Source organism: Bos grunniens, chromosome 24 (assembly GCF_055505025.1).
Source record: "Bos grunniens cultivar Pamir isolate PY7600 chromosome 24, Bosgru_T2T1.0, whole genome shotgun sequence".
Classification (NCBI taxonomy): Eukaryota; Metazoa; Chordata; class Mammalia; order Artiodactyla; family Bovidae; genus Bos; species Bos grunniens.
In genome coordinates this window covers 27,670,356-27,682,485 of record NC_141188.1, presented here as the reverse complement: position 1 = coordinate 27,682,485, position 12,130 = coordinate 27,670,356, and the positions used below count along the sequence as shown (strand labels likewise).

The window sequence follows — 12,130 nt, the reverse complement described above, 5'->3', positions numbered from 1 at the left end:
ACCATTTAAGTTAATTAGAATTAAGTAAAACATATATTCCATCCTTCAGTTACACTAGTCACATGATAACTGTCAGGAGTCATTAATTAATTAATGTTGGGTGACCATATCACACAGTGCAGATTATAGAACATTCCCATCATTGTTGAAAGTTCTATTGGAGTTTTTAGTGATTTCCATTTCATTTCATGGTATAGTAAGGAAGATGTGGTATTTCCTGAGAATTACTTAATGATACATTAAGCAATTATTAAAGTGCTAAGCAGAAATTTATTAAGTGACTTTTTCATTAATATAATACACTTCACACTGATTAGTTGTAATTCACTACGGCCTTCCTCTTGATGTAGAATCTAGAACTACAGTGAATAATCACTGGGTGATGGCTAATACCATTCAGACACATACATACTACAGGATTTCCGTCCTATTTTAACATCAGAATGACTGTGGCACTTGAAATCAGCCCCTTATTCACTGGGAACTACTGCACTCAGCCTTAATTTAAAATACACCTATTGACTCTGGGTCAGGGGTAACTGAGCAGTAGTAACAGAGGTAACAAAAGGGACTGACTCATGTCCTTAAGCAACTGTGGATAGGTTGTTTGCACTAATGAAAAATCACCAATGCTACAACAGAGGGATTACCACACTGACACAGGCAGGCAAAAGCAAGTAGACTTTGGAGGTGGAAGAAGCCTTCACAGAGAGGTGCCATTAGATCTAATACAGCCAGATCTAAAGTCAATGTCTAACCAATGTCGAGAGGGGAAGAGGAGGGAGAAAAGGAGACAGGGAGGAAGGAAAAGCAAACAGAAAGGGGAAAAAAAAAAGAGGAAAATAAATCTTATTTATCCTTTTCTTTGCAATTTTTAATGAGAGCATTTAAATGAGAAGAAAAACACGCCTGAAAATATCAATGGACTTTGAATACCTTCTTCTGATATTTCAGGAGCACAAGAATCTCTTTCTGTGTCCGTTTCTTTGTGTCAGAGAGCCGTATGGTGAAAGATCTTTTCTCATCAGACAACACAACAGCGTGGGCTGTGTATACTGACCCATCTTCTAGAACTCTGAAATCAGGATCACTGGACTGGATGTGGTCTACAGACCCAAGGCACTCTTTCAAATTAACTGCAAGTAAGAATTTTCAAAAGTAAGAAACACATGAGAAAAGGGGGGGGAAAATGTTCTAATAATGTATACAATCTTCTTTAAAACCCTGAAGTGGAATGAAATGAACCAATCAGTCTGCATTTAGCAAATATCTTAGCCAGCCTCTTTACATGTATTTTTTAAAAGTGATCATTCTTCTTCTGTTAAAAATGATAATTCTGGATTGCAAATTTGTTTTAAAAAGGTACTTAAAACTTTTATATTCTTCTAAAAGGCTTATGAAAATGATCTTCCTATTGAAGACAGATGCATGTTGCAATCAGGACAAAGCTGAACTACACACCCCCACACACACCTGGATAAACAAACAGAAGTTTTTCTTAACAATATAGTAAGTCTTCTAAGATACACCTATCTTCAGCCAGAAATTATACACATGAACCCAAAGAGTGACAGAGTATATGAGTTTGGCAAATAGTCAAATAAGAAAAATCTTTAAATTCTTCTTGCCCCACCCCAACCTCACTAACTCCCCTGGGGACCACAGTTCTCTTTGCTGTTCCTTTCTTTCTGGGGCTTCCTATTGAAATTCTGAAATTCTTCTCTCCCTGGGAATCTTCCCAAGTGCAAAGTTATAAAATACAAGTCTCATACCAGTGTTTCAATATTATATCTAAAAGTATCAAATGCATCCCATTCTTCCACTTATCTGCCTTTACAGAAACCAAACTGATAGCCTAATACCCACCTAAGTACTATCCTCTCAAAGAATTCATATGTTACCCATGTGTAGTGTTTTCACTTTAATTCAAATCTGTCACAGAGGGAAACGTTAAGTCAAAAAAAAAAAAAAGAAAACTAAACATCTTTAAAAGTGATGATATATTTCCCTTCTGTTCACATTTTTACCAGAGTGATAACCTCTGGTCCATTTCCCTAGAGGAACATCCCTGACCTTTCTTTACATCCTTTCTTTTCTTCCTTCCCAGGAATGGGACACTTTTTGAAAAAGTAAATTTGGTATCTCTGGGACAAGCTGTATCTCTCAACAAAATCATGATATTTTCCTCCAGTATTCCCTGTACCATGGAGAAATTCCATTTGAACAGAGCTGCCTGGGTGTTGGGAAAGTTTGAGGTTCCCCAACTTCTCATTGGGCAAATGACTGATTAAACCCAATTTTGAAAGGAACAGCACACCGTGTTATATTTCCCACCGTAGCCATAGCATTGATAAAAATTCTGCTCTGACTCTCTGAGCTCTTTACCTATGTCTCTCAAATGCTTGGGATCCTGGAGTAATGAAAGGGCTACATTCTACATATAATTATTTACATAATTTTTACTGTTAAAACATAAATGACTACAAAAGCATGGATTAGAACATTTGCCTTAGAATCAATGACAGAATTCTATAAAGTTATAAAGAACAGAACATATATTTTAACATATCTTGAATTATATCTAATTATATGTACATTCGGAGAAGGCAATGGCACCCCACTCCAGCACTCTTGCCTGGAAAATCCCATGGACGGAGGAGCCTGGTGGGCCACAGTCCATGGGGTCGCTAAGAGTCGGACATAACTGAGCAACTTCCCTTTCACTTTTCACTTTCATGCATTAGAGAAGGAAATGGCAACCCACTTTAATGTTCTTGCCTAGAGAATCCCAGGGACAGGGGAGCCTGGTGGGCTGCAGTCTACGGGGTCGCACAGAGTCAGACACAACTGAAGCGACTTAGCAGCAGCAGCAGCAGCATATATACATTCAGGCTAATTCCAAAAGCAAACATTGGATAGTATGCTCTTTCCAGCATAAGTAAATTACATTTCTGTTTTAAAAACATTGATTTGAAAGTGCTCACCTCTTCCAATCATTTTGTCTGCCTCTAGTTTAGAAGGTATATTAAATATCTCCTTTTTGCAGGCTTCACAAGCAAAACTGAAGACCTAAGGAAAAAAATGGTCACATTAATATAGTATAGAATAGAGAACAAAGTTTTAGATATGCAAAATAAATAAGTCCTAGATATCTACTGTATAGCATAGTGCCTACAGTTAACAATATAGTATACTAAAATTTTTGCTAAGAGGATAAAACTTAAGTGTTCTTACCAAAATAATAACAATAAGTGAAGAAGGCAAGAGAAAACTTGGAGGTAATGGATATGCTTATGGCATAGAGCCTGATGATCTTGCAGCTACATACTTATCACCAAGCTCATCAAGTGGTGTGCTTTGATATGCACGGCTTTTTGTGTGTCCATTTCACCTCAGTAAAGTAGGGTTTTTTTTTTTTAAAGAATTAAGAACAAAGCCATATGATCATCTCAATAGGTGCAAGCAATTGACAAAATCCAACACTGATTTACAATTAAAATTTTCCAACAAACTAGGAAGAAAAAGAGCATCTAAGAAAAACATCATGATTAACAGAGAAAGACTGAATGCTTTCCTCTGACAGAAGGAACAAGACAATGATGCCTGCTCTCACCACTTCTATTTAACCCGTACTGGCGCTTCTAGCTTCTAGCCAGGGCAGTTACACACACACACACACACACGCACACACAATAAAAGGCATCCAGATTGGGAAAGAAGAAGCAAAATAGTTTCTATTTTCAAATAATATGATCTTGTATTACACATAGAAAATCCCAAGGAATCCACTAAAAGACTATCAAAAATAATAAATGGTTTCAGCAAGGTTGCAGAATACAAGGTTAACATACAAAAACTGATTGCATTTCTGTCCACTAGCAGTGAAAAGAATCTGAAACCGAAAGCAAGCAAACAATTTCATTTACAATGGAAAACCCATCTTCATAGGTCAAAACACATATTCCCAAAAGTCATCTGGCAGATTCAAGGTACTCCCTATCAAAATCCCAAATAGTTTTTTTTTTTTTTTGCAGAAATTGAAAATCAATCCTTGAGAAAATGCAGGGCACTGCAAGACCCAAATTAACTTGAAAAAGAACAAAGTTGAAAATTTTCCCAATTTCAAAACTTACTACAAAAATACAATAATCAAGGTAGAGTGGTCCTAGCATAAGGATAAACATATAGATGAATGGAATAGAACTGAAATTCCATAAACAGGCCTTTATGTTTAAAAAAATACATTATTGGTCTGGTTTGCTGCTATTTATTTTAATATTTAAAATACATGATCATAAGAGAGATCAGACTTCTACTTTTTCTTCATACCATCTTCATAAAATGAGTTAAGGAGAGTTCCAGTTTTTTTTCCTATTCTTTGAAACAATTTATAAAAGGTAGAGGTTATCTGTTCCATATATTTATGGAAGAATTCATCACACAGGTCTAGGCTTGATATAAGGGTATGTGTAAGTGGAGACATTGGCTTCTAATTCAGTGTCTTCATAAGTCTATTTAGAATTTGTACACCTCCTCAAATGTTGGCAATTTGTACCTTATAGAAAATTGCCTAGTTTTTGTCTCTTTTCACATTAACTAGAATAATATATAAATATTATTATTTATTTTTTAAGACTTCTATCCTCTCCATAAATGTGTCTGTTTTTATTCGTAATATTGTTTTATTTATGCCTTTTCTATTTTTCACTTGTGCAATGGTAGCAGGTTTGTCTGTACTTTCAAATAATAGTGTTTGGTTTTGTTAATCCTCTATATTGTTCGTTTCATTTTTTAAAAAACTGTCCCTCTTAAGATATATTCTAACTACACTTGTATTTTAATAAAAAATAAAAGGAACACTAGGGCACTTGCCTTAAAGCTATAGTTTGCCTTAAAGTTATAAAGTTTTAGAAATAAAACATTACTATTATTTTCAAAGTTCCTATTTAACTCTCCCCAGTTGCATTTTCCTCCCTGATGGAGGGACCTCTCCATATTCAAGTAAGCTCTAACGGATGATTTTTTTTCTTGGTAAATCATTTACTTCCCCATTTCTGCTTAATTGTATCCCATGTGTATGTACCCCTAAAGAAGACTGGTTCATTTTATCAATTTTAAGCTTTACATATATATAGTCATACGCTAATTGTAAGCAACTTGATTTCTTTGCATGAATTATGTTGTGTAATTTATCCATGCTGAATATATAGCAGCAAGGTCATTCGTCTTTGTCTCTGTATAATAAACATCACTGGAAATGATATACAATTAATTTAAGGTGAAAAGAATGCTATAAAGGAAAATGCTATTTTAATTCCTTTCTACGAGCCCTTTTAGCAAATCATATATTAACCATATCCAAGTACGTACCATTTATAATATAGAATAGCTAAAGTAAATGAGCAGACAGAAGTATCACCAACTAATACAGGAAGAGAGCACTTCCTTGAGGAGCAGAATACTGGCAAGGTTGGCAAGAACAGTGAAAAAAATTAGTTTTGCCTGGCGTATATTAAATTTTATATTCTTGTGGGAAATCTAGTGGAAGCTGAGTGGCTTCCCTGATGGCTCAGTGGTAAAGAATTCACCTGTAGTGCTGGAGACTCAGGAGATGCAGGTTTGATCCCTGGGTCAGGAAGATTCCCCCTAGAGGAAACGGCAACCCACTCCAGTATTCTTGCCTAGAGAATCCCGTGGATAGAGGAGCCTGGTGGGCTACAGTCCAAAGGATCACAAAGAGTCTTATATGACTGAGCACACAGACACACATGGGAAATCTAAGGAGAAAGGTCCAGAAGACAGCTGGGTAGATAGACCTATACTTAAGGGCAACTCAAGGCCAGATATACAAATCGGGGAGTCAGCAGTAGCTGGAGAGTGGTTGAAATTATGGCACGAATTGGATTTCTGGGGAGACAGTGAGTGAAAGTCTCTTAGTTGTGTTCGACTCTCAACCCCATGGACTATACAGTCCATGGAATTCTCCAGGCCAGAATACTGGAGTTGATAGCCTTTCCCTTCTCCAGGGTATCTTCCCAATCCAGGGATCAAACGCAGGTCTCCTGCATTGCAGGCGGATTCTTTACCAGCTGAGCCACAAGGGAAACCCAAGAATACTGGAGTGGGTAGCCTATCCCCTCTCCAGGGGATCTTCCCGACCCAGGAATCCAACTGGGGTTTCCTGTATTGCAGGCAGATTTTTTTACCATCTGAGCTATCAGGGATGCCCTAATATAAGGGATGGATATTGTGAAGGATGATATTCACATATAAACTTCAGTTATGCTATGTTTCCTGAAATATAAAGAAATGTAATGCTATGTTAGTGAGACTTGGATATATTACTGAAAATAAAGTAGAAAAACAATAATAAAACCACCATTAGATGACAAACTTTTAAAGGTATTTTAAGAATAACTGGTGACTGCCCAATGAAAAATACAAGATACAAAAAAAAAAATGTGTTCATATTAATGAATTCTGGATTGACTGAGTTATAAAAGAATTCCTTTTAATGAGGAACCCTCTAGAACAACTTTAAATATCTGATTGAAAGAACCTAGAGTTGTAAGCAACTTCAAATTAAAATGTAACAAATTAAGTTTTTTTTTTTAAAATGATAATATAAAGTATTGTCTATAAAATGATAGATATATCATTTTTTTTAAAAAAATGATAATATAAGTTTTTTTTTTTTAAATGATAATATAAAGTATTCCCCAAACTATGTATAGTTTGGGGAAAATATAAGTTTTGGGGATAATATTTGTAAGCAACTTCAATATAAGTTTTGTCTAGTTTGGGGAAAATATATGTTTTGGGGATAATATTTGTAAGCAACTTCAATATAAGTTTTGGGGATAATATTTGTAAGCAACTTCAAATTGAAATGTAACAAATTAAGTTTTTTTTAAAAAAAATAATATAAAGTATTGTCTATAAAATGATAGATATATCATTTTTTTTAAAAAAATGATAATATAAGTTTTTTTTTTAAATGATAATATAAAGTATTCCCCAAACTATGTATAGTTTGGGGAAAATATAAGTTTTGGGGATAATATAAGTTTTGGGGATAATATAGTTTGGGGAAAATGAATTGCTTTGTTTCATTCCACAGTACTGTCCAAATTTAATTAATCATATTATAGAAAGCTTATCATACAAATCATCAAATCCTCAAGGAACTGTCTAATGCCAAGAGAGAAAGAAAACTAACGGTGTACCTCCCAGTATTTCATTTTTATACTATTGCTCAATTTTAGAGTGAATGCATGAGGTACACTTTCTAAAATGACACCGTTCTCAACAGAGGAAAAAGAAGCCAAAGAATAGGAGTTTATAGAATATCTGAAAATAAAGGATATCTCCTTGAGCATAAAGATCACAGAATTTTCAATCCATCATTTCTCCTGTGGACACTAGCTGTCTCCAAGAGAGAAATCTTACCTTTCAAACTCTTACCACCTTGAATTGTTAAGATTTACCTTTCTATATTCTCAATGCTTTGATGAGTCTACTAAATTTCTTTCTATCCAAACTCCATAAGATGGGACCCTAAATGGGAAGTATAATTAGCCACAGGTCACCAGAGATACCATATATGGCATAGCAACTGTCACAGGGATTACAACAGGACCAAAAAATGTGCATGGCTTACACATATTTAGTGACTCAGAAAGTGCAGTAGAATATAGCTGTATCTCAGTATGAACACCAATAACAATAACCTTCTTTGAAGAAGGTAAATGAAGATGCACTGATGTAAATAAATATAACTCTGACTTCCTAAGCACACAGTTTAGAAATAAGCTAGTTCTCCTCCTTTATTTGTCCTAAGCTTTTTTTTCCCACCAATGCAAAAGATAATAGAAAGTATTATACTCACTTTTATCTTAAAAAGGTGAATATGTCAACTGTTATCAAGAACAGCAATAACCAAAAAGTCTGGGAAAGGAGTCATATTATTCTCATTATTTAATGCTATAAATTCTGGGAAAAGACACAGCACACATAGGTTGTCAACACAGGTTGCAGGTAGAATTCCACATACTTCAAGGGGGGAAGTATATTATAAAGGAAAATGCTATTTTAATTCCTTTTGAAGAGCCCTTTTAGCAAACGATAGATTGACCATGTCCAAGTACATACCATTTATAATACAGAATAGAAAATGTAATTCCCAAAGTGGATTTGATATGGCAAACAATATTAAATACACATGTAAAAGGATCTCATTACTTATAATAGAGGACAAGACATCTGAGCAACTGAGCTAATGCGAATTAGTTTTCACCATTCCCAACAATTTGTGTTGCATTAAAAAGAGAAACATTTTAAGAGACACTCAGTTCTTTCAGTAGTAATAGGAAGATCTGATATGGTTCTTTTCTAAATTCTCCCTCTCCTTTCTTCCCTCCCCCCTCCCTTTCTTTGTATATGTATAAGGAAACATGATTAGGATTTGCAGTTAATTGTAGCTGTTTAGGGCCTTCCATGGTGGCTCAGAAGGTAAAGAATCTATCTGCAATGCAGGGGACCTGGGTTCGATCCCTGGGTTGGGAAGATCCCCTGGAGAAGGGCAAGGCAACCCACTCCAGTATTCTTGCCTGGAGAATCCCCATGGACAGAGAAGCCTGGTGGGCTCCAGTTCCTGGATCTAAGAGTCGGACATGACTGAGCCACAGAGCGCATTAAGTAGCAGTTTAGAGTACACACAAAGTATACTGAGGCTAGAAGAGTGGGACAGGGATGCAGATTCAGACGAGAAAAGCGAAAAAGGGTAGATCCCACAAGCTATGGGGCGGTTGCATGGGAAAATGAACATGTCAAAAGTTTCCATTCATGTGTTAAAGACCTGCTTTGAAGAGTTCTCACTTTAAACAAGGGATTGTCTTTGAGAGCGCATTTAAGGGTTCCATAAAATGAAAATTGCGTTTCCAAAATGCTATGACCTTAAATATTAAACTGAAAAGTGGAGAGGTCTTAGGAGTCAGAGGAAATACAGACATAAGATGGTCAACAAGAATTCTCAGGATTTCCCTGGTGATCCAGTGGTTAAGACTCTTCTTCCAATGCAGCAGGTGTGGGCTTCATCCCTGGTCAGCGGAGCCAAGATACCATTTAATCTAATCTTTAGGAAATTATTTTAAAAAATAATCCTAAACAAGAAAATCGTATACTAAAGTTGATGTTATCTCTATTTAGATATACAGGCACCTTCTTGCCTTGCCACACCCCAACACCAGATCCACCACCCCCTGCCACCCAGACAGTTCCTCCAATTCCACGCCCTCCCCTCCAGCGAATACATGGGAAATCTTGGGAACTCAGCACCTCCACAGTTTCTTCTCTCCGTTCCCAAATTCCTTTCTCAGAGAAACCACAGAACACTAAATTCATGCTTTTAAACAGATTAGCTGGAAACGCTTTGAAATATATCAGAAAAGAACACATTCTGAGAGCAGTTCTCATGTGTAAAGTCATGTCATCAGCTCATTTTTTTGGGAATAGCTGCCAGGCAGATCGACCTGCCCATTTATGCGATGCTTTGTCCATAAATATATCTTAGATCATAGCTACCAATCCTTTATTCATAACTCGATGATTCAAACAGAGGACAAAGCTTGCATCCACTCGCCCTGCTTGGGGGCAGAAGAGCAGTAAGAATCCAACTAATCTGAATCGACCGGCTCTCGAGCCAGGCTGGTCCCTCTCACCACCCGAACGCACGCGCGGGGAAGGCGAGGGTCCGAGGCTCCTTTCCAGAACACGCCTAGAACGCCGCTCAGCGGGATCACACCGTCAGGGTTCCCCACTTTCTGCTTTGTGTCTCCCGAGTTCGAGAATTGTCCCAAACTTCCTCTCCGGGTGAATCTCATCTTGGATCTCAGGTATCTCAAGCACAAAAGACCACAGGCTGGGCTCTAGGCTTGTGCAATCCTCCTTGGACCCGGACAAAGTACCACCCAACCCCACACTCCTACCCCAACATTCCTCTCAGTCTGATTCTATCTGCTCTGCCCCACCGCACCCCACTCCCCCATCACACCACCGAACCCCAACCTCCAGCCCTAATTCAGCCGTCCACCCTCTGACGCCCCAGGTACACTCTGCCCCCGGTCGGGTGGCTCACGGAGGTGGACCACTCCAGTGAGTTACTGAATAGCCGCGAACGAGGCAAAACCTGGAAGCCGCTTTTCAGGGATAACTCAACCCCGGGACCCAGGGACATCGCTCCAACCCCTTCACCCACCAATGTCCCCATCCCAAGGGACCCCGGAGTAACTCACTCCATGTCCGATTCTTTGCAACAAACACCATGGACTGTAGCCCACAAGGCTCCTCTGTCCATGGAATTCTCCAGGCAAGAATGCTGGAGTGGGTTGCCATTGCCTTTTCCAGGGGATTTTCCCGACCCCGGGATAGATTCCCGGGTCTCCTGCATTGCAGGCAGATTCTTTATCCGTCTGGGCCACCAGTAACGCCCTGTAACTCACTCAGGGATCCTCAGAAACCTAACCAAACACTCTTCTTCCCTCTTTACCCAAACCCACCCCCACCACCATCACTAGGAGCCAAGAAAGGAGCGCGAACCCCAACCCCGGACCACTCGCGGCGGCGCAAAAGGGAGCTCAGCGAAGCCAGAGCCCAACCCCTGTTCAAACAATCGAATAAGTCCCAAATAAAAACCTAGGTCCGGGTGCCTCTCGCTAGGACGCGTTTCCTCTCCTCATCCCACCGAGCCCGAATTTGGCTCGTCCGTGCCCGGCAAGATTGAGCAGAGGCGCGGACGTCCCCTTTCGGTCGTCTTCGCCCGCATCGGTCCCCCAGCAGGACCACAGCCTATCCACCATCACCCCCTGCTCCATCCCGACTCTGGGTAGGTCCCACCCCACCCGGGCTCCACTCACCACGAGGGTCAGGAGCAGCTGCCTGCAGAGGGCTCCGCGCAGGGAGCTCCGGAGCCGGGGCGCAGCCATCGGGGCGCGGGGCCCGGGAGGGGAGGATGCGGACACCGGGTGGGATGCAGGAGACCAGAGGCCGCCGAGGTGCAGGCGCGCCGCGGGTGCGCTGCTTTCGGCTGCTCGTTAAGTCGCCCGGGCCTCTTTCAGGCTTGTCTTGCCCGAGAGCGTGTTCGCTCCTGAGACGGGATTGGACTCTGGAGACGCCGAGCCGCCCCTCCTTGTTATTTCTCAAGTTTTATCACCGCGAGAGCCGCCGTGGGAGCTGCCCGAGCCTGCCCCTGGGCTTCTCGGCGGCCTGGCGGGGTGCTCGCTCGCAGGAAAGCGGTCCAGGCCACCCCCTCTCGGCCTGCTCTCCCACGCCCCGCACCCCGCGGCTGCCCCGCCTTCCGCCCCGACTCCTGGGGCGTCCTCCTCGCAGACGCCGCTCGGCGCATTCCCACTGCAGAACCCCGAACCGCCTTCAGGGATCCCTGCCCCAACACGGGCGCTCCTGGGTGCCAGGAACACTGTTGTCACTGGGTCGGCGAATCCTCCCTCCAGCTTCTGATCAAACGCTGAGCGAAGTCTCTTCCCAAACTTGACTCCCTCGATAAAATAAAGGACGCAGGAGAAATTATCGCCAGTGGCACGAATAAGCTGACACTGGGTACATCAGAAATTGAAAGCAAATAAAGGAAATGCTGACATCTCACCATTTTCACACACCCCAAATGTGAGGGATTAAGCGCAGAGCTTTCATGTCCGGCCGATGATGTGGTCTTATTTGAACCTTGTAAGAAAGAATTTGTTCTTCTTATATGAAACTATTGATTTGAGGAATTACCTGGTAATTGTACTAAGATGCAGTTTTTCGGTTGGTGGTCAAAGAAAAATTCACCACACAAAAGCTTCTAGTCTAAAATGAGGCTTCCAGATTCAATATTATTTAACAAACGTTCATCAGGGCCAAGAGTTGCACAGGCACTGGAGGAAAGGCAACAACCCAGATCCCGCCCAAAGCAATGCGAAGTCTAGAAGGGATTAAAGGTAATGATCATTGCCCAGTATGCTAAACCTTTTAATAAAGAGGTAGCTTATAACATTAGAGTGTGCATGCCAAGTCCCTTCAGTCATGTCCAATTCTTTGCAACCCTATGGACTGTAGTCTGCCAGACTTCTCAACC

At 40.3% G+C, this 12,130-nt stretch overlaps 1 protein-coding gene across 2 annotated transcripts in view; it reads right to left on the bottom strand.

Annotated features, from left to right (window-relative positions):
• The window catches only part of DSC3 (desmocollin 3), a 51,904-nt gene extending 40,860 nt beyond the window's left edge, over positions 1-11,044 (bottom strand). For both annotated transcript variants that reach the window (XM_086372272.1, XM_086372271.1), the window contains exons 1-3: positions 10,914-11,044; positions 2,985-3,069; positions 937-1,136 (exon numbers count right to left, since the gene is read on the bottom strand). In XM_086372272.1, the coding sequence (XP_086228398.1) occupies positions 937-1,136; positions 2,985-3,069; positions 10,914-10,982 (354 nt within the window). In that variant the 5' untranslated portion in view covers positions 10,983-11,044. The remainder of the gene's footprint in view (positions 1-936; positions 1,137-2,984; positions 3,070-10,913) is intronic.
• Between the last annotated feature and the right edge of the window lie 1,086 nt (positions 11,045-12,130).